This window comes from Pteronotus mesoamericanus, unplaced genomic scaffold, assembly GCF_021234165.1.
Source record: "Pteronotus mesoamericanus isolate MK-2021 breed Mesoamerican mustached bat unplaced genomic scaffold, CSHL_Meso_final scaffold_1186, whole genome shotgun sequence".
Lineage (NCBI taxonomy): Eukaryota > Metazoa > Chordata > Mammalia > Chiroptera > Mormoopidae > Pteronotus > Pteronotus mesoamericanus.
Genome location: NW_026555302.1, coordinates 374,506 through 400,473, shown reverse-complemented (window position 1 = coordinate 400,473; position 25,968 = coordinate 374,506). Strand labels below are relative to the sequence as shown.

General features: G+C 38.5%; 2 protein-coding genes and 1 pseudogene across 4 annotated transcripts in view; 1 reads left to right on the top strand and 2 right to left on the bottom strand.

Annotated features, from left to right (window-relative positions):
- Positions 1 to 1,708: 1,708 nt before the first annotated feature.
- On the bottom strand, positions 1,709 to 19,821 carry TATDN3 (TatD DNase domain containing 3). Of its 2 annotated transcripts, none has more exons than XM_054587619.1 (10): positions 19,706 to 19,821; positions 18,032 to 18,064; positions 16,791 to 16,864; positions 16,499 to 16,583; positions 13,924 to 13,986; positions 10,111 to 10,220; positions 9,896 to 9,951; positions 8,686 to 8,798; positions 6,351 to 6,431; positions 1,709 to 3,645 (listed from the first exon to the last, which is right to left on the bottom strand). In XM_054587619.1, the coding sequence occupies exons 1-10, from the start codon at positions 19,769 to 19,771 to the stop codon at positions 3,502 to 3,504; spliced, it is 825 nt and encodes a 274-aa protein (XP_054443594.1). In that variant the 5' UTR covers positions 19,772 to 19,821; the 3' UTR covers positions 1,709 to 3,501. The 2 variants fall into 2 exon arrangements, with proteins under 2 accessions (XP_054443594.1, XP_054443595.1); XM_054587620.1 differs by having other exon boundaries at positions 6,351 to 6,428.
- Positions 15,336 to 16,104, bottom strand: LOC129081954 (cytochrome c-like; annotated as a pseudogene).
- Positions 19,822 to 19,914: 93 nt separating the features above from the next.
- The window catches only part of NSL1 (NSL1 component of MIS12 kinetochore complex), a 46,020-nt gene continuing 39,966 nt past the window's right edge, over positions 19,915 to 25,968 (top strand). For both annotated transcript variants that reach the window (XM_054587618.1, XM_054587616.1), the window contains exons 1-2: positions 19,915 to 20,173; positions 22,384 to 22,462. In XM_054587618.1, coding sequence (XP_054443593.1) covers positions 19,940 to 20,173; positions 22,384 to 22,462 — 313 coding nt within the window. In that variant the 5' untranslated portion in view covers positions 19,915 to 19,939. The remainder of the gene's footprint in view (positions 20,174 to 22,383; positions 22,463 to 25,968) is intronic.

Sequence of the window (25,968 nt, the reverse complement as noted above, 5' to 3'; positions counted from 1 at the left end):
GGCAGAGGGGAAGGTGAGCTCTGCCTCATTAAGGTAAGAGACCAGTTTTCTTGTTCTTTCTTTCATTTGACTTCTTCTTCTATTTTAAGTGTTTTCATGTGAGTCTTGTGGACAAATACAGGAAAAGTGAAGAAAAAGAATTAAAAATGTTCATTGCAATGTACCCTTTGGGCTGCCCCCTAACTGACACATATTCTTGCCATGAAGATGTCTTTTTAAAATGCTTTCACAACATTGACCACACCATCTGCTATGGACTGCCTGTATCTTATCCCTTAAAATTAACTGGGATTTTGTTGCCTGGAAAGCTAGATACTAGCTTTTCCTCTCTCTCATCAATTAAAAAAAAAAAAAAATCTAGGGTGGGTTATATTATCAGTGCCCTAGCGGCAAGAAAGGCTAAAAAAAAAAAAAGAGAGAGAGATTACCTGGTATTTTCAGCTTCTGCAGTAGAAATGGACTATAATAAGGTGAGAAATTCACCAAAGAAAGGAATTCATATATTTGTGATGGCCAAAAAAGACTGTCAGATGTCTATCCAATCTTGAGACCCCCCTCTCCTATTTCTGTTGCTTCCCTCAGTTACAGCCTATTCAGTCAAATTCGGAGTTCTCGATTTGTAATGCCCTAAAGATGGTTTTTGAAGGATGTTAATTAAGATCATGTAGAGATTGGAGTGGGAGGCTCTCATGCTCTTTAGGAAAGAGTGGAAATTTCTAATTCTAAATGTATTATACATTAGCTGTGAAAATTTCTACACTTATTTCAATAACTTGGGCCTCAGAAGTGATCCATAGAAAAGGCCCACACAGAGGACACTAGACTTCTAACACTTTATGCTTTTACGTGCTATGCGTTTTCTGTATTTATTCTAGTAAACAAATAAATTAGGAAATGAGAAGCTATTTGCATGATTTTTAACATCTAAAGTATAAATGCCACTCAGATTGTTCACAAATTACAAGGATGGCTGCCAAAGGAGTCCTCTTTCGCAGATGTGTGCTTGTTCTGGAGTTAGCTGAACACAAGAGGGGTGAAGAGGGCCTACTAGGATGTTTTGCCTGGAACCCCACGTTTAAATTTGTAACACTACTAATCCCTGAGTTATCTCTTTCCATTCTATCTTTTTGATTGACTTGTGATCATTAGCACATGCTTTCCCGTAATTTAAAAAGGTCACTGAGATTTGCTTATGCTTGAAAAGTTAAGCTCTAACAAGCATACATGTGTCTCTAGAAATCCTTTCTGTTACTCAGATCTGGTACGTGAAATGTCATTTATGCTGCCTTGACGTATTTAATCAAAAGGATGAAAAAGGCACATCAAAAAATTAAACTCTGAAGTATGAGTACAGACAAGTAGTGAGCAAGAGCAAGCAAGCAGTGAAGAGAGAAAATGAACTCTCAGTTGCATAATAATGAAAGAAAAGAGCTGATATTTTTTTTTTATTTAAAGAATGATATAATTTCATTTGACTCTTGCTAGAATAAAAAAAGGCAAGAGTCAGAGTAAGAAACATTTCCTTTTAGTAAAGAAGGTCACCATGTCTTGGGGTGGGGGATGCTTTTCAGCTGGGGGAAGTGACTTCCATGGAATGCAAGATTTGTTTTTTCAGATCAAGAGACTTTATTATTATTTTTCAGAATGTTTAACATTAGGAAACCTTTGAATAGTTTTTAATATATTTGTAGGCTAGAGAAGAAAATATGCACCTCAAAAAAAAGCAATAAAAAGGTACACAATATCCAATATCCATTTCAAAGGGCAGATTGAAAAATTAAATATTTGACTTCTCAACTAGAGTCAGTTGAACTTACAGCCTCCACTCACTTATTTAAAAGACATGTGAGAATATATGATATCACAAACCTTGTGTCAGGCTGAGCAAAAAAAAAAAAAAAGAAGTTTCTCAAAAGGTTTAAAATCTATAAAGATAAAAAACATACACGAGGTAAACCTATTAAAAAGGAATATGTGTTAAGTGTTATCATACTGGTTTTATGGCACTTTTTTCCTCTTTTACCATGGTACTTCTCACGTTGCTTTGAAATTATTTGTCACTTGTGTATCTTCTTTATTACATTGTGATATTTTTCCTCTCTGGAGCTTGTGACCTGGACTATAGGGGCTCAATAACTCTTTGTGTAATAAATTAAACCAGTAAGTTGATGAATAAATGAAAACAATGGCTACAATTTAGAGAGCAGGGATCATTTCTGGCTGGGATAATCAGGTAAAGTGAGGTCATTTAAGTTGGATCATAAAGGACTTCAAGGGGAAAGTTCAACATAGTGAACGTGGACCAAAGGTAGGAAACAGGAAAAAGAAAGAATTGAAAGGGAGCTCCGGAGTCTCGTGTTACCATTAACTCCCAGCAAGTGCAGGAACTTCGTCTGTCACGATGCTGACGGGTGGCAGGAAAGCACCCTCAGCAGCTCCTCAGCTCGGGCAATCCGCCCGAGGATGCACTGCGGTTTCTCTATAGATTTCAAAACACTGAAGATGATGGAAAATCATTTTGCTTTTTAGGAAGTTAATCTTTTCCCATGACAGGTACTTTTTTCAGTATCTTCCACTGAAATAATTAAACAAAATTAAATACTCAGGCTTTGGTATGCATCATGACACCTGGTAAACTACACATAAGATTTTTCAAAAAACTGTGGTAAAATGCACAGAACATAAAATTTACCACCTTAATATTTTTTAAGTGTATAGTTCACTGGAATTAAGGACATTCACATTGGTTTGTTACCACTACCAACATATATCCACAGAACTCTTTTTATACATAAGATTTTTAAAACTTAAACATATAATTTTACTATAGGCAGAAAACATCAGGTACCAGTTTAAGAAAGCTGTTTACATTTTAAACATGTGACAAAATTCAGACTGAAACTTAAAATCAGTTTTTTGAGTTTAGTATTTAATGGTATTGCATAAACACTGGCCTCTTAAGTTAAACTCTAAGACCAATATAACATCTTGTACATTTTTCTCTTAAAAAGACAGAATTCAAGTTTAAAAGTCCAATTTTACAAATCCAGAAGAGGGAAGGTTTCCAACAGTAAAAGGAACTAGAAGCTCTCCTTCTGCTAGACAGAGCCCACGGGGAGCAGGCCGGGTGGTGAAGGATGAACGTCCGGCCGGGCAAGGCCCCGACGGCGGCGCTATCTCCTGCCTGCGGGAGCCGCCCTTGCCAGGAGAAATGGTTTCGATTCACGTGCTGGTCCTACTTACCAGGGCAAGGGTAAGAAGCAGTGCGGTGCATCCCGAGCTCCTGCTAGGATTCCGTTAATTGAAAAGCAGCACAAGGTAGAATCAGAGCCCAGGATTTCAGGATCCAAGCCTTGTTTTACTTTTAAGAGAAACAGTTCTCTAAAATTGCAATCTTCTCTATCCCAATGTAATGACTTCTCCAGGTCTTCAGTTCAGACTCTTAATCAAGATATTACTTTTTCTCAAATGCTGCCCCCTGCAGTTGATTTGGTTTTGAAGCTATTTGTGGAGCAGGTGCTGAAGCCTGGGAAACAGTTTCAGTGCATTCTGTGTTGTTGCTTCCATGACTTCTTCCACTGAGATTCCTTTCACCTGGGCAATATATTCTGCTGAAATGGAAATGTTCTGGGGTTCGTTCCGTACCTGAAACAGAACAGAGCAGACACTAAATCAAACATGACTGTCAAGAGAAGCAGTCCTTGAAGACTGTAGATAAAACAGAAGAAAATGAGTTGGTAAAAACAACCGATGAGCTTTTTTTTTATGGAGGTCGGGGCAAGGGAATAGAGAAGGGCAGTGACGCTGGGGAGAAAGGCCTGAGCTTCAGCTTAAAAGCTATAGCTGCAACACTGACTGTAAGCGCATGTTGCTCTTGAAAAGAGCCCTGGGGTATTAACGATCGAGGGCCCAGCACCCAGCAGTCTACAAATAGTGGGCACTGGGTGGCCTGCATGGCTGACGGATTAGCTGCCCATTGTTTGCTGCTTAACTGAGTGCTTTTAAAGGTCAGACCTCTGCTGCTTGGCCTCTTCACCTCACAAGCTACATCACAGCTTGATTCAAGAAATGCCAGCCCTAGCCACGTGGCTCTGTTGGTTGGAGCATTGTCCCATACGCCAGAACGCTGGGGTTCAATCCCGGGTCAGGGAGCATCCAAGAGGCAACCAACTGATGTTTCTCTCTCATACAGATGTTTCTCTCTAAAATCAGTCTTGATTTTCTTTTTTTAAAATTCTCACCCAAATATTCTTGTGTGAGGATTTAAAAAATAAAGCCATCATGCACCTGGAAGACTACACTGATTATGTACCAGTACTTATCTGATTATAAGATGCATTTCCCCCCCTATTTTAACATCCCTGAAATTGACAAATATTTTCCTTAGACTCAATGACATATCAAAATAGTATAATTAGTAGTGTTTTTTTCTTAATGGTCACAAAACAGTGGTGCATTTACAATCACTAAACTTTGCATTTGGATTTGGTGAAATACATTATTATTAAGTGATCTACCCAGGATAATAATGTTCAGAGGAATAAGATACCTATTAAGGTTAAGAAAAATAATCTTGATAATGTAGCCTAAGAAAACAGTAAAAAATGTGTGCTAAGATTTATGTTTAAGGACGTTCATCATATTGTTTATAATACTATGTTGAAAATGACCCAAATCACAATAGCATGTTAAATATATTGTGGTAGATTCACACATTGGATTATACAGTTATTAAACATGACAAATAAGTATATTTATTGACATTTTCAGATGCTCACCATGTAAAAGGAAGTTATGAAATGAGGAGTTCAGGCTAATCCTATTTTTATGAAAATTACATATGTATATCTATGTGAATATAAAAAGTCTGGAAGGACATACCTACTTGCATTTATTTAGTGGTTGCTATAGGAGAGGTTTTGTTCTAAGCTTTTTGTGAAATTTCTTAGTGAATCCTCAAAATAACTCTATGAGGAAGGTAGTATTATCATTAGCATCCCTTTTTATAGGTAAGAAAGGATCCCAAACAGCTGGCGAGTAGCCCGGCTGAGGTTTGAACCTGTGCACCCTGACACCAGCGTTTGTGTTCTTAGCCCCTGCACTCAACTAACCTTCCGGTGGTGGATGGTTCTGTTCTCTAGTTTATGACTTAATGTGATTTCTAATTTTCTAGAACAAACAAATTTTACTCAACAAAATGCATATTCACCTAAAAATTCATTTATTCAATCAATATTTTTGAGTACTATGTGCAAGGCACTATGCCAGAAACTCACAATTTTTATCAAATCAACTAAATATAAAATACAAAAGTGAGTTACAACAGCACTTGAAATTCATTTCTGTTTAGGAAAAAAAAAACCCACTAGATACTTTTCCTTCTTTTTCACATCAGTCAGGAAGACAATTCTGTACCATTCTGTCCTTTACCCAAACAAACTGCAGACATGCTCCTTGATTTTCTCATTCCTCTGTCTTCTCTATTCTTGTAAGAGCTGATTTATAAAAATGTGTAACTAACTGGACATTAGTGAGCAAAATTCACATTGCAATCACAGATAATCATTGCTTATCAACAGTCACATCATCCTGCTCCCTAACCCCTGAGTCTAACAGGCATGGAGACGCAGATCTGAGGGGCAGTGGGGACCTTCAGTAATGACACAGTGGGAGGTGACTGAAATGGGTATTGACTGAAGCAAATGAAGCAGATTCTGTGGCTTCCTTTGAGAAGAGTATAATTTAAAATAGTAGCAATATTTAAAATATAATTCTTTGTGGCTTACAATAACAAGAGTACAGCAAAGATCGCAGAAACAATTCTATGACTACATCAATACGTGTACTGGAAAAAATAGACCCTCATTATAATATGCTAATTAAGAAAAGAAAAATAAACATTTGTTGAGTCTCTTACTATATACCAGATATGGCTAGGCATTTTCATATACATTACTGCATTTAATTCTCACTGTAATACTTTAAAATATTTTACTATTATTTTGCCCATATTTTATAAATGAAGACAGTTTCAGAGGGATTAATAAGTTGTCCAATGTCACACAGCTAGTGTATCAGAGACAGGATTTGAATCCAGGTCTTTCTGACTCTTGACACCAAGATTTCTGCTATATTGGTCTGGCTCTCATTATTACATAATCAAATAATACTCTTTGGGGCTCAAAAATTATATTTAGAAAAGACCTGAAATTGAGTTAATGTAACCTCTGAACCTAGCATTAAAATAGGGTTCCATTGTATTTACATTGTAATGAGTAACACAGCTAAATCAAAAATAGCTCAAATGAAAGATACTATCTAAATAATGTAGAAATCAGAAAATCATCTACCTGTTTTTCTGGTCCTAGTACAGGTGAATCTGTTTCCAAGCAAATTGAGGTTAAAGGCAATTGTTTCACAAGTTTCTGCTTCTTAGAGAAAAGAGAAAACGAGTAAGTTTAAAACATGAGTAATGAAGATAAAAAAGGAACATTAAATCCACATACCAATGCATTCTATTCTCCAAGAACTTAAAATGCATGCTTTAATATTCACTTAATAAATGTTCACTATGTTCTCATCATTTTATTACTAACAGATTTAAACAGAAACATTCATTGTCAAAAACTATCCAAGCATTCCAGGGACCCAAAGAGTAGTGACCAAAGCACACGCTGCAAGACGGCCAAACACGGGACACCGCCAGCCCACTGAGAGAGCCAAGGAAGAGCCTTGGGTTGTTTCTCCGCCACACTCAGTGTTCCTCTCTTCTGTTCACTTTAAGTCATTCAAGGATTTATGTTTATAAACCCAAAGTTCATATCCACATTTTACATTGGATAGTAGATGGTTTGGTTTTCTTATTTATAATTTTTTGTCTGGATTATAAGGATTGCAATGAATTCAGTGAGTTTCATACCAAGAACTTAATTCTTTTGCTGCCACTGCACTTTTAAAGTAAAAAAATGAGGAGACATGACGCAGAGTAGAATACTGCTATAACAAATTGTTTTAAGATTAAAATTTCAAAAGCACAGAAATAAGTATGCTCATGCGCCATTGGTAGATAAAAGTTAAACCAGTGTAACACTTTAACAAAAAATTTAAAAAGGTACACCCTTTCCGGAATGATTCCATTGATAGGAAACACTGCACAAGTGAGCATACGTATTGTGGATGTACAAAGGTATTCACCAAAGCACTGTTTCTAACAGTGAAAAATTAGAAACAACATAACCTTTCCTAAAGGCAAGGATTTCAACCTTTTTCATCTCACAGCACACACAAAGTAATTACTAAAATTCTGTGGCACACCAAAAAATATATTTTTGCTGATCTGGCAAAAAATAGGTATAATTTTGATTCATTTGCGCCAGACAGTTATTGGTGTTTTGGCTGATGTCATTTTTTTATTTGACAATCTAAGGGAAAAGAGGTCAGTGCCCCTAACTAAATAGTCAGGTATTGCGTGTTCCAAAAATTCTTGCAGCACACCGGCCGATAATCGCTGACTCCAAGTAATGCTTAAATAAATTATGGTACATCCACATTGTGAAATATCATGAAATCATTTTAAAGATGAGATAGGTCCATATTTATTGACACAAATAGATAGTCATGAAACTAACTTGAAACAAAAAAATATGATTATCTTCTTATTTTATCTAAATCAATGTTAACAATGGTTGAGTGGTAGGATCTGGATTGACTTAAAATCTGTTCTTTTTGGAAGTATTCAATTTCTTATAATGTACCAATATCATCTTTAAAATTAGAAAAAAGTAGTATTTTAGTTTTGAAAATGAGATACACCACAGCTAAATTAAAGGTTAGTACTAAATAGGAAGTTTTCCCACAAAATATAGAAGTAGGGAAAATCAAAATAATCTTGGACTGTCAACTGACACTTCCAGAACACTCCACCCTACAAAAGGAGAATACGCGTTCTCTCTAAGTGGGCATGTTCTCTTCACCAGTCTAGACCATATTCTGGGTCATTAAACAAACCTCAACCAATTCAGAAGACTTAAAATCATACAATTTATGTTTCTGAACACAGGAGAAGTAAAGTAAGAACCAGTACCCTGAGTTGGTCAATTTCTTTCCTATAACGTTTCTAGAGAGCCAAAGCACCCTGTCTTGGCCTTTCTGTTTCTTGTTCTGTCCTATGCCCTTCCTTGTTTCAATGTCCCAGCTTTAATAAATGTAATCACAAAAAAAAAAAAAAGAAAAAAAAGAACTAGCTAAATTCTCATACTACTCTGATTTCAAAACTTGCTGTAAATCGCCCTGACTGGTGTGGCTCAGTTGGTTGGAGTGTTGTCCCACAAAGCGAAAGGTCGCCAGTTCAATTCCCAGTCAGGGCACATGCCTGGGTTGTGGGTTCAGTCCTTGGTAGGGGCACATTAAAGGGGTAACTGATCAATGTGATGCTTCTCTGTCACATCGATGTTTCTCTCCCTCTTTTTCTCCCTCCATTTCCTTCTCTCCAAAAATAAAATAAATTAAATCTTCAAAAAATTTACAGTAAACTTAATGTAATCATGGTAGCATGATACTGACATAAGATAGGGACCTAAGATTAATTTTTGTAATGTAACTAGGATAGTATCACAAGTATAATAAAAGCACATATTTTGAATTGTATTTCAAAAGTGTAAGATGAAGTTTAATGAAAGAATTTACCTGTCCACTTCTTATGACAGAAGGAGGAATTGAGAAGAAATACCCAGCTTTTACTCCTTCCATGGCTACAGATGGCCTGCCGTCAAATGCATGTAGCAGCACTTTGTCAGCACCTCTCAAAAATAAAAGATAAATCAGAATTCCAATTTATTTCCTCAATGAGAGGTTTTTCCATTAATCAAACTGAACAAAGATAAGAAATTTGGTTACTATGATATGAAGATGAGGTTCTAAGCCTTCTAAAGGATGAATAAATGTACAGTAGAATAAAGATACACTAAATTCTTAATCTTCAGAATAAAATTATTAATAAAATTGACATACAAATTTTTAAACAATTATTTAATCTTCCTATATCATCAAAAACTTCCCAGAAGTTTGTGAGCTGTCAAATTATTGTTCCTAATAGGAGGTTTTTAAGTCGTCAAACAGTCCTTAGCAAGAACGCTACTGGAAGGAGAAATGGGGAGCTAAAGGACTCACAAATCAAAGAGCTGAGTTAGCTTCTTAAAATCACCTCCAGTTCGTAAAGAACGGCTGCTCAGCCTCCATAAAAACCATGTTCTCAGTGATTCCAAAAGGGTTTGGTACTCATCACTGAGAAATAAAATGCTTTCTAGTTGCAGGCAATTACATTTACTTCACTATTTGATAACTGTTTTTCAAATAGTAGGTGTGACCATTAGTGGGTTACAACCATAAGTGAGTTACATAATCAATTTAATGGGTCAAGACTGACCAGTGTGTGCTTATATATATGTGTGTGTACAGGTATACACATACATATACCTACCTATACACGCACACAGACATACTGCTTCTTTAAATTTTGTCAGTTTTCTGTATATGAATACCCTGAGTTTCAAAATAGTCTTAATACAAAAAAAATGTGTATATATTGAATATCAAAATATATTTCTTACTGTAGATGGTACTTTAAAATATATGATATATTTCTACTTCAGGAACATAAATTACTTAATCCAATTTCTCATTTGTTTTATCCTGGCCTGATAAATACAATCACATTGAAAAGCTTATAAACAGTACGCTGACTTGCAAAATCACTTTAGTTGATCTCCACCTCCACCCTTGCCCCTCTTCTTCCCGTTTTAAGAAATCAAATTAAAACATGGCTTGTTCTATGAGAATATGGACTGGAATTACCAAACTTAAACATTAGGCACATCTGTCTCAGAAACCTAAATACCTTGCTCCTTTAAGAGGCTGATGGTGGGTCTTCCGGCTGAGCGTGAGTGAACATTTCTGTTTAACAAAAAAATTCCTTTTAAGTACTTAATGTGATATTATCTTTGTTTTATTAAAGTAATTCAGAGAAAAAGAAATGTAGAGCTCCATTTCAAAAGAATCATTATTTAATTTGCTCTGTAGCTATTAATATAAAAAGATGATTAATTAACCTACAAAGGCAAATTCAGTCTTTTAGCCAATTGGACCTGTCTGATTAAGACTTGTCTTTGTTCTTCCTTCTGGTCGTCAGTGCCAGCAAATCTAGGGGAGAAATCAAGTCCCACCTATAACAGAAAAGTAAAACAGAATTATATTTTTATGGTTTAATGAACCCCCAAAGTCATGGTATAGAGCAATACTGTCCCAAGAGAAATATACTGGGAGCCATGTGGGCAAGCCACATACATAACTTTACATTTTCTAGTAGCCACAATAAAAACACTAACAAGAAACTGGTGAGATTGATTTCAATAATACTATTTTAATTATAATTTTAAAATTTATTTAATCCAGTATATCTAAAACTTTATCTTTACTATACAGTAATACATTATTATTTTAACACATAATCAATGTAAAAATTATTGAGTTATTTTACCTTCTTTCTTTGGGGTCCTAAGACTTTGAATCCTGTGTGTTTTATACTTACAGCACACCTCAATTTGGATCAGTCACATTTCAAGCGCTGCATGTGGTCATCACATTAGACCGGAAAGATTATAAATGACTGCTTTCCTTGATACTATTTTGGCATGCATTGTTATAATCTATATTCTGGATTTAACAGTTATTCTTCTTTTATCTTTATCTTTAATTAGAAGTGAAATTTATTACCAAGTGGTAACAATGTTTTACAACTGTAAATTATTTAATGAAAGGGTTCTCTAATTACACTCTAGCCTATTTAAAGTATGTTTGTATGTTCTACTTTATTTTTAAATTATTTTTTGTTTGTTATTACAGTTGTCCAAATTTTTCCCCCTCCCCGCCTAAGGCCCCCCCCTCACTCCCTCAAGCAGTCCCCGCACCATTGTCCATGTCCATGGGTCATGCAAATATATTCTTTGGATACTATATTCCCTATGCTGTCCTTTACATCCCAATGACTATTCTGTAACAATGAATTTGTACTTCTTAATCCCTTCATCTTTTTCACCCATCCACCCAACTTAATCTCCATCTGGCAACCATCAAAACATTCTCTGTATCTATGGTTCTGTTTCTGTTCTGCTTGTTTGTTTGCTTTTTAAGAATCAATTATTGATAGATATATATCTATTGGCATTTTATTGTTCATATTTCTGAGTTTCTTCTTAAAGATGCCTCTTTAACATTTCATATAATTCTGGCTTGATGGTGATGAACAACTTCAGCTTTTTCTTGTCTGGGAAGCTCTGTGTCCTCTGATTCTAAATGATAGCTTTGCTGGATAGAGTACTTTTGGTTGTAGGTCTTGCTTTTCATGACTTTGAATATTTCTTGCCATTCCCTTCTAGACTGCAAAATTTGAGAAATCTGGACAGTCTCATGGGAGCTCCCTTGTAGGTAACTAACCGCTTTTAAGATTTTCTCTTAGTCTTTAACCTTTGGCATTTTACTTATGATGTGTGTTGGTGTGGGCCTCTATGGGTTCATCTTGTTTGGGATTCTGCATTTCCTGGACTTGTATATCTATTTCCTTCACCAAGTTGGGGAAGTTTTCTGTCATTATTTTTTCAAATAGGTTTTCAATTTCTCGCTTTCTCTCTCCCCTCCTTCCGGTGCCCCTATGATGCAAATGTTGGTATGCTTGAACTTGGCCCTGAGGCACTTTACACTATCCTCATTTTTTTGCATTCTTTTTTCTTCTTGTTGTTCTGAATGGATATTTTTTAAAATTACTCTTTTTTTAGTTTTTTATTGTATTTTTTCCCATTGCCATTTAACTCTCTCCTCCATGAATGGGTATTTTTTGCATTCTTATATTCCAAATCACTAATATGATTCTTGGCTTCATCTTGGCTTCAAATCACTATTGATTCCCTGTAAATTATTCTTCATTTCAGTTAGTGTAGCCTTCTTCTGACAGTTCTTTTTTATGGTTTCCATGTTCTTTTCTATGCTGTTTAAATTCTCACTAAGTTCCTTGAGCATCCTTATAACCAGTGTTTTGAACTCTGCATCTAGTAGATAGCCTGTCTCCATTGTGTTTAGTTTCTTTTCTGGAATTTTGTTTTGTTCTTTCATTTGGGGCTTGTTTCTTTGTCTCCTCATTTTGGCAGCCTCCCTGTGTTTGTTCCTATGTATTAGGTGAAGCTGCTATGACTTCCTAGCTTGGTAGGATGGCCTAATATAGTAGGTATCCTGTAGGGTCCAGTGGCACAGCCTCTCCTATCACCCAAGCTAGGTACTCGAGGTATGTCCATTGTTTGGGTTGTGTATGCCCTCCAGTTTTAGCTGAGACTTGGTTACTGTAGGCAGGTCAATGGGAGGGGTTTACCCCAGGCCAATCAGCTACGACGACTGGCTGTGACCACTGACCACCAACTTCCAACCACCGTGGAGGACCAGCTGTGCAGGGGCCCACTCCACAGAGCAGGACTTACTTCAGCAGGGCTCTGATGCCAAGCCCGCCTCTTGAGTGTGTTGCTTGTGGAGGTGGTTAGGTGGTGGTGCTCCAACGTGGTCTGTAGCTGTCCGCTGGGAGCACAGGCTCTGGGGCTTCCCAGGAGGTGCAGACTGCAGTCAGCCACTTCCTAGGGGCACCTAGCATAAGCTACTAAGTAATCTGCAGATGGCTGCTACTTGTGCTGGGCTTAGAGATGCCCAGGCAAGGTCGATCTGTGAACCAGGGCCAGGTGCTGCTAGTGTTAGGTCTGAGGCCACTTAGCAAGAGGTATGGGGCTCAATGAGGCCAGATGCTGCTTGTTTGAGAGGATTTAGGAAAATCTGAAGCATGAGCCAAGATAAACCATTTGTATGGAAAAGCCACTGGAAACAGCTTGGGTGGGCCTGAAAGTTGGGTGGGTGGAGCCTCAGGTAGTCACCAGGGTGGGGCAAACAGTGTGAGCCAGGTTGAGAGAGTCTCAGATACAGTGCTGGCTGCTGGCTCTGTGGCTCTGTTAGGGAGAGGGTCAGAAAAGGAACAATGGCTTCTGCTAGTACTTCTGTCTGGGAGAAAGCTGCCCTCCCATCGAGAGCAGTTCTTGCCCTGATGCCAGACACTTAGGCTCCTCCCCATATGCCACGATGCCTTTCAATCCGCTGCTCACAACCTGGAGCTCAGAGGGAGTGAGTCTGAGTAAGTCTGTGTATGGGGCCCTTTAAGAGGAACTGCCTGGGAATCCAGCGGTTTCTGTCTTTCACCGCCTCGATTCCTGCTGTTTTTGATAGTCAGAAGTCATGAGAACTTATTTTCCTGGCACTGGAATCCTAGGCTGGGGAGCCTTGTGTGGGGCTCGGACCCCTTGCTCCCAAGATATCCCTCCTGACTTTTATCTGCCACACATGGGTAAGGGACCAGCCCATCAGGCCTCTCCATCTCTCTTACTAATCTCACTGTGCTTTCTTCTTTAATTCCATAGTTGTAGGACTTTCATGCAGCCTGATTTCCGGTGGTTCTGAATGATGGTTATTCTGTATTTTAGTTGTAATTTTGATGTGGCTGTATAAGGAGGCAAGCTGTGTTTACCCTGTCCGCCATCTTAGTTTTTTCTCTTGTATATATCACTTGAACTAACTAGAGAGCTGACCCATATTTAAGGAAAAAATAAAGGTAAAATATATAGAAATGCTAATAAAATATTAACATAAGCCTATGGTGAGGCTTTTTATTGTTTCGTCTCCAAGCTCTTTTGTTAATTGACGAAGTACTGATAAATTATTATTCAGCTGAATGGGGTAAACATAACTACCCAAGTCAGTTACAGTCACCAATATTGAATTACAGATACTTTCATGTATCAAAGTCTGAATCAGAAGTCATTTGATCAGCTAACAGGTATTTACCTCTCCAATTGCCAACAACCGATCCTTATAATTCTCAATAATGGGCAAGGCTACCTCCAAATCCTGGGAGGAAAAAAAAAAAGTATATTTGTTAAACTAGGAGAAGGAACTTGACATTTTATAAACACATATCACATGCCAGGTACTATGTTGTACTGGGTCCTTTATATACAGTCTATTCCTTTAACTAGTTGAGGAATTAGGAATAGTAGTCCTTCTGTAAGGACTACTTCATGTAGTACATGACTAACTAAATGAATGCCTATTACAGTACTCGTAAACCTTTACATAAATTAAACAAATGCCATCCTATGATCCTCAACATTATGGGAACTGTAACTCTCTGGCAAGTTAGCTAATTTTATCACATCAACAACTCAGGGAAACTACAGAATAAGTATTTATCTTTCAGCTGAAGTGAATTAAATGTCATTTTGTTTCAAAATAAGTAGAGCTACCTAGGTTATCCAAATGTAGGAATACAGATTCATTATTACAAAAAATGACAGAACTCATATATTAATTTATTCATAGGTAACACAAAGTCTTCACTTCTTCAAAATGGGGCTTGACACCATTATATAATAAAGCACTCAAGAAACTGTGCATCTCCCTGACAAATATAAACATACTGGCTATCGTGAGTCAGTGAGATCTTGTGGGTAGGGTCTTTTTTAGAGAGGCTATGAAAGCCATGCAGTGAAATAGATCAGGAGCACTCCTGTGTAGGGACAGTTTGACATTCAAGTAAGATATAGTGTACTTGACTCATCTGTTCTCTTGCAGTACTGCATTTATGAATTTGCATCTTTCTTTCTTTGGATATCTTACTGCTTTTTTTGCCAAATCATTATGACAATATGATTTTAAAAATGTAAAAACAAATCCCCTGTAATCCTACGAGATCATCATAGCTACTATCATTTCTGTGTTTTTCTTTGTAGTCTTTTCCATATAGGATATTTTTTTTTGATCTGGGATTTTGTTTTTAATTATCCTAAGCCTTATGATTACATAATTTACAATTCTGTATTAATCTATTTTCCTCTCCTTTAACCCTTCTAGTGAGTTGGCAATAGCACCATTACCAATCACAAATACAGTAATTCTACAGTCGTTTCTGAATAGCTCTTCAAGACAATCCTGAATTATAACTTAGCCTGACTTCAAGAATTCACACAAGAATTCAGTGTCTATTTTATCTTGTCAAAGCATTTGACCTTACAGATCATCTATAAAGTGTGAGAAGTGTTAAATATTCTTTATTTGATATTATACACAAACCACACTAAAATGCCTTTCATTAGTTAAAGGCAACAGTTTAGATACAAGACATTTTAATTAAATTGGCATAGTTAGGACCAAAAAGATAAAATGGACACTGACAGCTTATCTTCGGCTCTTGCCTTTTAACAGGCTAATAAATACAATTTGAAACATAGGGTAGTCTTGCTTTTCTAATAAACACTGAAGGGATTTTCTCAGTATTTAAACATGTTTATATAACCAGTGACATAAATCTAAATATAAAACCATCCTCCTACAGGTTTTGAGATGGTATTCACCATCTCTGTGAAAAGTTCAATATTACAAACCAAGTCCAATCATATTTTTAGAAGGGGAAAATAGTGATAGCAGTTGCTGAAACCAAAATTACCATCAAAGTTCAAAAAGCCGATCATTTAACCACAAGCCAGTGTTATTTAAATCAGAATTTCCCAAAAGTAACATTCTGTCAGCCTTTCATGATCTGAATTCTGGTGTTTGAGATCAATTTAAATATGGTATAAATAAAAAAGTCATGAGACATTTGTAATAAATAAGGCAGTGCCCAACTATTACTCATTAGTAGCTTTTTTGAGATAAGCTATCAAATCTGCCCTTTCTGAACTCTTCTTAATGCCAGTGAAGATCATTTTTATTCCAGGGATGTACTTCTTGGGATTCTCCAAATACTCCATCAGTGTAGCCTCTCCCCAGGTGATCCCTTTGTTCTTGTTGGCATCAGTGTAAGAATATCCAGGGGCCTGACCTTTCGCCCAAACCGACCATGGAGATTTGGCCCAGTCTTCTGCTTGCCTCCCTTTTTGATGGTATGGCACTGGGGACACTTCTGAACAAAAATCTTCTTGCCTTTCTCAATGTCACCCATTTTAAAATCGCTCTTCTGTCGCGCGAAAGACTGAGGTTCCCACTCGCAAGCCAGGTGTCCCGCTCTCCATATAGGATATGTTTCTATACAATGGCCCTTAGTGAATAAATTGTTTGTATCCTGCTTTTCTCCCTATATTGTACTGTAAATATTTTTCATGTTGTTACATAAACCTCATAATCCTCATTTTAAATAAATGCATTATATTTAATATGCTACAAGCTAAGTAATTATTCCCTTATTTCTGAACCACTAGGCTGTTTTTCTCTATCATAAATTATTCTGCAACAAACATTTTTGGGAAAGGAGGTAGCATTTCCTTCCTTTAGATTATTGTCTTAGATTTCAAATCAGAAAAAAGGAGGATTACTGAGTCAAAGGTAGCATCATTGTTTAAAGTTTTTTGTTTTATTTGAATTTTACCTTTAATGTGACACTTCTTTGTTCTTCTGGTGAAAGTCCTTGAACAGGATGAACACCCAAGCACGGCAGGACAAACCCATTATACCTAAGAGAGTAGAATGAATTAAGAAAGTAGAATATTAGACTAGTAGACAATGTTACTTTAAAGAATAAATAGGAAAGAATATTTTAGGGCTATATTAATATTTTCCTTCTCATTCTCCTTAAAAATGGTAATCTTTGATATTATAAACATGATATCATAACTGCATCCTTATTAGCAACTCTCTAAGTTGTTAATGAGAAGTAGCACCGTTCTGAAAGCTGCATAATCTTTTCAAATTCTCCTGAATGTTCAGCGACCACCACAAGAGCCGTAACATTGGCCTGAAACAAAAAAAGAATAAAGCAGTTAGAGTCTCAAGCAATATACATCCAATATAATTCAAAAAAAAAATTGTAAAGTTTTCTATTCTTTTAGTTATTCTTGCTAATCTGTGCTCTATCAGTATATTCATAATAGGTAGCACTGAGTACTTACTATGTGTCAGCTACTATATTCAGTGAACATAAATATTACCTCAATTAATCAACACAACCTTATGAAGTAGGCATTGCAATAATCTACTGTATGATCAGGAGACAAAATTTTGAATGGAGTCAAGTAACTTGCCCAAGATCATTGGGCCTGTGCAACTCCAAAGCCTACACTCCTAATTAATCCATCATCGTGAAAGATGGCTGTATATAAATATGTACTGGCAGCTACTTCTGTCTTACACTTTTGGGGAAGACTATGAAGTGCTAGTTACAATGAATTTCACAAAGAGTTCCAAAACTTAATAATTTTTTCCCAAACAAATCAAAATGTTTCAGAAAACTTTTACAATTTCTCCAAGATCTCCAGAATAATGTTAATTTTAGAACCGACAGATGGACTGCTCTGTTCCATATTACTGGTAAGCATGGCAGCTGTGGAAACATGTTTTCAATTCAGACTTTCTTGTCTGCATCATTTTACTAGTGGTGTGTCTTTGGACAAGTCAGTCGCTAGGCCTTAGTTTCTCCATCTATAAAACGGGCAATGGTTGGCTAAAACATTGGTCCCACCCTTTTTGGCACCATGGACCCGTTTCTTGGAAGATGAGGGCAGGGGCGGGGACAGGGGGGCAGGTAAGCGTAGCTCCCCCACTGTGGAATGGGGAGGGGCTGAAGGCAGAGCTCAGGGGAGCCTCAAAGCCCCATCCACCACCACCCCCAGCTACGGATGGGGGCGGGGCCAGGAGGTGGAGCAGCCGGCTACCTCTCCTGGGCACAGGGTTGGGGACCCTGGGCTAAAAAATAGTAGCTGCCACGGAAGGTTGTCATGAAACATTAAATAAAATAACATACAGAAAGGGCTTAGTCAGTACCTGTTACATAGTAAACACAATAAATGTAACAGTATTACTGAAGCATCAACAGAGCATATCTAAATTTCAAGCTGTTCTAATCGGAAATTAGAAGGAAAACAAAAACAAAAACAAAAAAGGGCAATTATAGATATTGACTTACTTTTTTGGCTTTCTCCAACACATCATCCAGATCCTAAAATAAGAACAAGTTATCACAATCATTTTAGACAAATAAGTAGCTGCCCTTTGGCTGCGTATATCATCAGTGTAGTTGAGGAGACAGGAGGAATGACAATGAGGGCAAGGGACAGTGTGGCAGCATGTGAAGACGCTACACTGACCCACCTTCCGTTTCCTCTTTCTTTCTCCGAGTAAAATCTGGCATCTCTTCCCTCAACATTGAAACAGAAACTGTTACTGTCAAATGTAAAGGTCACTTCTCTGTCCTCCTCTTACTCTACTCCTCAGCAGCATTTAGAAGCTCACTTGTCCACTCCTTCCTTCGGAAATATTTTCCACTCCTGGCTCCTGCAACACCACTCTCCTGCAAACACCACTCTCTTTCTGGCTACTATTTCAGTCTTCTTAACTGGCTCTCCTCTGACCTCTATCTGATTTCAGGACCCTAGGCTCCTCTCTCTTGATTCACTTAAAGTGATCTTATCCACGGGTTTAAAAATTATTATTATGATTATGCTAACAAGCCCCCAATTGTTATTTACAGCCTATTATCCTTTCTAAAACCCAGGATTCATATTTAAGAATGGCTTTGATATCTCCACGTGGATGGAGATTAAGCTTCTACATGTGCCAAACACAACTCTACTTTCTCCCCAACAACCCTATTCCTCCTGCCTCACCTCCCCAACCTGTCTTCCCTCATCTCAGTAATCAGCACCACCATCCTCCCTATAGCATCAAGTCCTCTCTTTCCCTCCTTCTCCACCTTCAATCCCCTGGCATGTACCATACATCCGTTCTCTAAAATGCATCTTGAATCCATGTGCTCTTCTCAAACTCCCCTGCCACCACCATGATCTCTTGTCTAGTACACATACTGCAAAAGCTGCCAAACTGGTCTTCTAGCACCACCTCGCCCTCCTCCCTCCGGTTGCCATACATCAGCAACTATTTAGAAATAGTTTCTGAATGAATAGCAGTCTTGTCACTCTCTTAAAAAAAAAAAAAAAAAGGAAAAAGAAGAACCTTTACTAGATTCGAATTGTTCCTCTAATGAAATCCAAACTCTTTACTGACCTACCTCACCTATCCCCTGCAAGCCTCTTCAGTCTTGCTTCATGCCTCCCTCCAGGCTCCATCCAGTATTTTGGTAGCATGAATGTGCCAAATTCAACCTGCCTACTTTCATCACCACCGTACGCCCACCGTGTTGTTTGGCTGGTCTACGGCCCCTCTGCGCAAATAGATTCTGCTTTTCCGTCTCTATTCTGAGCCTCTAGTTTTCAACGTAGTGGGTAAAACACTTTGTAACTCTGATCTTGGGTGTGCGTTGTTCTTTCTGTTTGCTTCGGAGCAAGCCGGTGTTTGTGGGGGAAGTGGATTTTCAGCCCGGCCAAGCGGAGGTAGGGGAAAGAACTCAGGTAGCCGGGAATAGCAAATTAGAGATAGAGGGCTTACGCTATTCAGGATCAAAAAGAAAAATCAGTACGACTGCAGTTAAATAGGGACGCAGGAGCAAGGCACACCGGCCATAGACCGGCCTGCGTGGATTTGGGGCTCCGTCCTCTTAAGGGAGCAAAGGAAACCTGAAGGCAGAGGACGGGAGTCTCCCTGCTCCCACCCTCTCGCCAGCCTCGTGCTTGCCTTCACTTACGCGGTCGAAGTCTGGGGCGGAGAGGTGGCAGTGGCAGTCCACCAACCCTACGCCCACCGTCCCCATCGCCGCAGCGGGCGCAGCCCTCGACTCGCCCGCGGAGCCCCAGCCCGCGGAGCCCCAGCCGGAACCCTGCTGCGGCGGCGGACTGAGTTTCCGGCCGACCGCGGACACTTTCCTTCAGTGGAAGTCGCTTCCGCTCTCCGAGTTCCCGCCCGCAGCTCAAACTGGAAAATGGCGGGGACTCCTGAGCTAGAGGTCCTTTCGCCTCCACAGGATGTGGAGGGAGTAACGGGGACAGAAGACCGGACCTCGGTCCCCGCCGCTGCCCGTGAGGACTTCCGTGTGCGCTGCACCTCGAAGCGGGCCGTGATGGAACTGGTGGAACTGTGCGGCCGCTTCGTGCAACAGCTCGGGGACTCGCTGCCAGATAAGATTCGGGAGCCTGCGCTGCGAGACGCGCAGTGGGTAGGGGTCCAGTAGCCATCACTTGCCACCCTCCTTACCTTGGGTCTCCGCGCTGAAGGGCCTACCCCGGGCTTTGGCAGAGTTAACTGTGCCCCGCGCTCGGGTAAAAGCAGCCCGAGAAACGCGAGGGAACGAAATAGAGTGTCCGCTGGGAATTACTAATTACTTACACCAGCGCTGTCGAATAGACAGATACAAGGCGAGTTATGTATATAACTTAAAATTAAAAGTAAGAAAAAATAGGTCAAGTTAATTTTAATAATGTATTTTATTTGACCCACTATGCCCAAGGTGTCGTTTTAATTTGTAATAATAGAAAAACGAACGAGATATTTTACATCCCTTTGTTCCGACTAACCTTTTCAAATGTGGTGTCTGAAACTTACAGCTCCTCTTCTTTCGGACTAGCCACTATTAAGGCCTCAGCAGCCACAGTGGCGAGTGGCTCCCCTGTTGGCGTGCACCGGAGACTTCGAGTTCTCCAGAAAGAGAGTCCTGGAAGTCAGTCGGTCCCCAGGCTGGCGTTTGGTCTTTCCTTTGTCCTGTTCTAGAATATCTTGTAAAGAGAGTGAAAACATTTTCCGTCCAAGTCTGAAGTAGATAAGAAAGCTGTCTTGATTATAAACTCCCTACACTGGCCCTTGTCACACATCCCCCTTCCTTGCAAAGCCTTGAAGAAGATGGTTTTAGGGGGTGGGGAGAGAAACAACAAATTGAGGGATTGGTGTCTGTCATAAGGAAGCACACAATTTATGTGTAGAAAAAAAAAGTTTAAAATCTTAGAATGCAGCACACGGGTGGGTGTGAATGACCACAATGCAAACAATAGAAATAAAGGTTAAGCCCTGGCCAGGTGGCTCGGTTGGTGTGGGCATCCTTCCTACATCAGAAAGGTTGTGAGCTCATCAAGGTCAGGGCACAAACCGAGACAGAGGTGTGATCCCAGGTCCCCGGCAGTAGGAGGCCACCATGGATGTTTCTCTCTCATGTTGTTTCTCTCTTTCCCTTCCTCTGCCTCTAGAATCAATAAACATATCCTCTGGCGATGACTTAAAAAAATAAAAAATGAAGGTTAAGTGGAAGAAGAATGAAAAAACACTCCCTGAGTTGTGCTTCTGTATTCCAGTTTTGTATCCAGTGGCTCTTATTCCCTCCTTGCAAGCAAGGGAAGAGTACAGACATTCTTAGTAGTTTTTCTGGAGAGGATTGTTTTATTGTGTAATGATCTTAAGAGTTTGCCCCTTTCTAGGAAGTGCTACTAAGGTAAGCTGCCAAGGGAATTGACTTGTGTTTATTTTAAATAGGAGAGCAAATAAAAGGCAGAGGCCTTTTGTTTATTGATGTTCTTCCCCGCCCCCCCCCCCCCCCCCCCCGCCCACTTCTTCCCTTTAACATTTCTTGTAATACTGGTTTGGTAGTAACAAACTCCTTTAGCTTTTTCTTATCTGGGAAGCTCTTTATTTCTCCTTCAATTTTATTTTATTTTTTAAAAGATATTATTTATTTTTAGAGAGAGGGGAAGGGACAAAGAGAGGGAGAGAAACATTGATATGTGAGAGAAACATCCATTGAGCCTGGACCGCAACCCAGGCTTGTGCTCTGACCAGGAACTGAGCTGGTGACGTTTTCGTCCCCAGGCGGAGGGATGCTCAATCTACTGAGTCACACCAGCCAGGGCTCTCCCTCAATTTTAAATAATAGCTTTGCTGGGAAAGTAGTCTTGGTTGTAGGTCCTTGCTTTTCATCACTTTGAATATTTCATGCCAGTCCTTTCTGGCCTGAAATGTTTCTGTTGAGAAATCAGTTGACAGTCTTATAAGAGCTCCCTTGTAGGTAATTGTCTCTCTTGCAGCTTTTAAGATTCTCTCTCTGCCTTTAACCTTTGCCATTTTAATGATGAAATGTCTTGGTGTGTTGTTAGCTTTTATTTCATTTAAGAAGTACATGCTTTGTTTATAAGAATGTTCTACAATTTTGGATCAGATTTTCTCGTAGGTCGCATAATGGCTATCAGAGTAAAAGTGTAGGTAGAATCAATTGAAATGGAATTTTCATTGAAAATAAGTAAACTTATTTTCTCCATACTTTTTTCATATTCTCTGCTACTTTTTTTATATTCTCTGTCACAAATCTGAAGTTATTTTCCAAAATATTTAAATTCAGTATTGAAAATTATTTTTAGTGACTTGAATATTGTGAATTTATTGCAGACTTTTGAATCAGCTGTGCAAGAAAATGTCAGCATTAATGGGCAAGCATGGCAAGAAGCTTCAGATGATTATTTTAGGGGTAAGTGATTTAACTTTTTTCTTCTGTCATTAATTTGTGACTTGTTTTTGTAGCTGATCTATTTTGAATACTAATTTTTAATCTCCATTCTCAGTGTTACTTCTCTTTAAAAATTATTTTACTGGGTAGGGGAAGAGAAAACTAATCTAGAAGACTATTGAAGTTGTAATCTGAGGTAAACAACACAGTAGGTACCTTAGTCCTTTATATTTTCTCTCTGGCATTCTCAACGAGACTTTGATCTGATTAAGCTTCAGAAGTACCCATGTCATTCATTCATTGGTTCTTTGGAACTATCCCCCAGATGAAGAAACAGGCCCAAAGAATTACTATGATTAATAGCTTATGAATCAAGTTGTATTTTCACAAGTGATCATTAGAGTGGACAGCGAAGTATGTTAGGAGTGTGAAGTTAGACTATAAGAGTACCATGTCAAGGATGAGGTCAGTGTTTTGAGGAGCCTCCTTAAAAAGAGAATATTTTCCTGGTCCAAAGCCGACTTGATTGTACCCTAACTAATGTTATTAGCATATCTAAAGAAATCAAAGTTGTTTTTATTTTTTAAATTTTTATTTATTGATTTGAGAGAGGGAAAAAGAGAAACACTGATTTGTTGTTCCACGTATTTATGCATTCATTGGTTAAATCTTTTTTTCTTTTAATCATCACCCAAGGATGTATTTATTGATTTTAAAGATAGAGAGGATGTGGGCGGTGGCGGGGAGAGAGAGAGAGAAATATCTTCGTGAGAGAGACATTGCTCGGTTGCCTCCTGTACATCGTTCCACTTATTTATGTATTTATTGGTTGATTCTTGTATGTGCCCTGACCGGGGACTGATTGTGCAACCATTAGGTGCAAGGACACATTCCAACCAACTCAGCCACCCAGCCAGGGCTCATTGATTGGTTCTTGTATGTGCCCTGACCGGGGATTGAACCTGCAAACTTGCTGTATCTGGATGATGCTACCCAGCCTGGGCCAAAGTTTTGCAAGAAAAAATGTTCAGTATAGAAGGGAAGAATTCAATAGAAAAATAATGATTAGTGTGGGAAAGAAGCAGAATTCTTCAGCAGTGCCAGGAGAAGGTCTACCCTGACAGGAGGGCCGGCGCATATTACTGTCGCTGTAGTGATGTCACGGACATCTGACTAGCAGAGCTTGATGCCACTGCTAACCGTTTTCATTGTTCAGTTATACTCCTGAGCTGATTTTAAGCCCATCATATAACCCTCTAAAGTTATAGTTCTTCTACTTGATAGTAAGATAATACTTTGCCCAGAAGACTTCACAGTCTAATCATTGAGATTATTACAGGAATGTGCAAAGTAATATAATAATTAATAAGTAATAGTGTTAGAATAAACGCTGTTTCACATACTACGGTAAACCTACTTTTGCACACCCCTGTACAGTAGCTATCCCGTCGAAGTTACCAAACTGTGCTTTCTGGTTTACATAAAACATTAAAAACAGTAACATTGGATTTCTCAAATATTAATCAGAGTGATTATAGGGGAGAGGGAGTGTGTCAGAACCACCTAGGAGTATTTTCTTTTCTTTTTAATTTATTGATTTTAAGAGAGAGAGGAAGGGGGAGAGAGAGAAACATCAGTTTGTTGTTCCACTTATTTATGCATTCATTGGTTGATCTTTTATGTGCCCTGATCGGAGATTGAACGCGCAGCCTTTTGGTGTATCAGGATGACGCTCTAACCTACTGAGCTAACCAGCGAAAGCCTAGCAGTATTTTCAAACCACACAGACTCTACTAGTGTGTCTTTATCTCACTCTTTTTTCTATGAAGTGACTTTGGAATTGCTTTATTGTTTGGTACAGACTGCCTTTAGTAATATGATTCATCAATTTATAGATTAACAAATGTATTTCCTGACGCATTGGAGCATGCATATTTTTTGTCCCTCTTTCCCCTTATAACTGAGGGAAAGTAGTTATAACACTTTTTTTCATGGGCACTTGATAAATGCCAGGCACTATACCAAATGCTGGGAAACAGGTGCGAAGACATTGCCCTTACCATTTAGGAACTCATCATTAATGGAAAGACATGGACAAGGGATCACTTTACTCTTTGGAAAGTGTGGTTAGACCTAACACAGTTGGTTCTCAAATTAGATGCATGTAATAAATGAGAGTGTGCTGGACGGAAAGGAGGTAGGACGGGCATTTAAAGTAAAGAAAACACCATGTGCCACGGCACAAAGGAGGGCTGTTTGGAACATGTCAGAAGTGAATTGGGAAGACTAATGGCAGATATAGCCAGAAAGATAACAGAGAGCCCTGTGGGATATGCTAAGGAATTTGAACTTTACTTTGCAGGTAGTGGAGAATTGGTGAAGGTTTTTAAAGTAGAACTTACATGAAAAGGTTGTATTTTGGAAAGCCAACTGCTGGCTCCATGTGAGGATGGATTAGAGAAGGGAAAATTTCAAGGTAGGCCGACCTTAGGGAGGTTACTGCAACAGTACGGCAAAAAACGATAAAGGCCTGGCCCAAAACAGTGCGAAAGGAAAGAAAAAGTTGCAAGAGATGTTTAGCAGGTAGAATTAAAGGATTTTTATCTGCTCCTGACTCATAGAAGCAGTAAGTATGCCTCACAAGGACAGGGGTTTCTGTTTATTTTGTTCCCTGAGATCATTGTATAAATGAGTGAGTGGACAAATGAACGAACAGATGAGTGAATACATGTATATACACGTAAGTGAAACCGACTTCCCTTCTGCCCCTTGGCTACTCTGAATGGACTTGATTTCAGGAGGCTTGACCAGGCACATTTAAGAATTACAATGTAAGTTCCTTGAGAGCAGGGACTATGCTTTCTTTTCTCATCACTGTGTTTCAATGTGCAGCTTGAAACATGGTAGGCATCCACTAAATATTTGTTAAATTAGTAACTAAGTCTTCCCAGCTCAAATTGTTTATACATTTCACTTTTATAACTTTATCATTAGGTGGCGCTAAGAAACCATATTCCTCCTGACATAAAAGATTTAGCTGGGATACTTGATTTTTTTCTTTTTTTAACTGATTACGGAATAGATTATGCCTTTCAGGTTAGTGATTGAAATTTTCAAATGGACAAATTAAAATTTAGGGATGGCTGCTCACTTAAATGACTTTTCAATGTAAAGAAATGACTGTGCCTCTCATAATACTCTTCAAAAGAAGTAATTTAGTTGGACTTGATATTTGTTACATGAATGAAAGGCCATACCCAATGTACCTCAGTTATATTTACTCAGTATGTATGTGCAGATATGTATCAGCAGTGTCTCAAAATGTTTCCAAAAAATATGTATTGTACTTCTCCCTAAGGAAGCTTCTACTCAAAATAAATAGATCCTTTCAGATTTTGACACAGCAGAACACATGCTATCAGACCAGTTAAGCTGGCAACATAGCTCTTTAGTATTTAACTACTTAATATTTATTTCTCCTTAAAATGATTTTCAAAATAAGGCTTATATATTACCTGTATTCATTT

Excerpts from the sequence above, each read along its gene's own strand:
- TATDN3 (XM_054587619.1), bottom strand. The coding sequence starts at position 19,771 with ATGGGGACGGTGGGCGTAGGGTTGGTGGACTGCCACTGCCACCTCTCC. Across the intron at positions 16,584-16,790 it reads ATTATGCAGCTTTCAGAACG|GTATAATGGGTTTGTCCTGC; the intron begins GTGCTACTTCTC and ends CTACTCTCTTAG. Across the intron at positions 9,952-10,110 it reads AAAAGACTGAATTTGCCTTT|AAATGTTCACTCACGCTCAG; the intron begins GTAGGTTAATTA and ends TTTGTTAAACAG.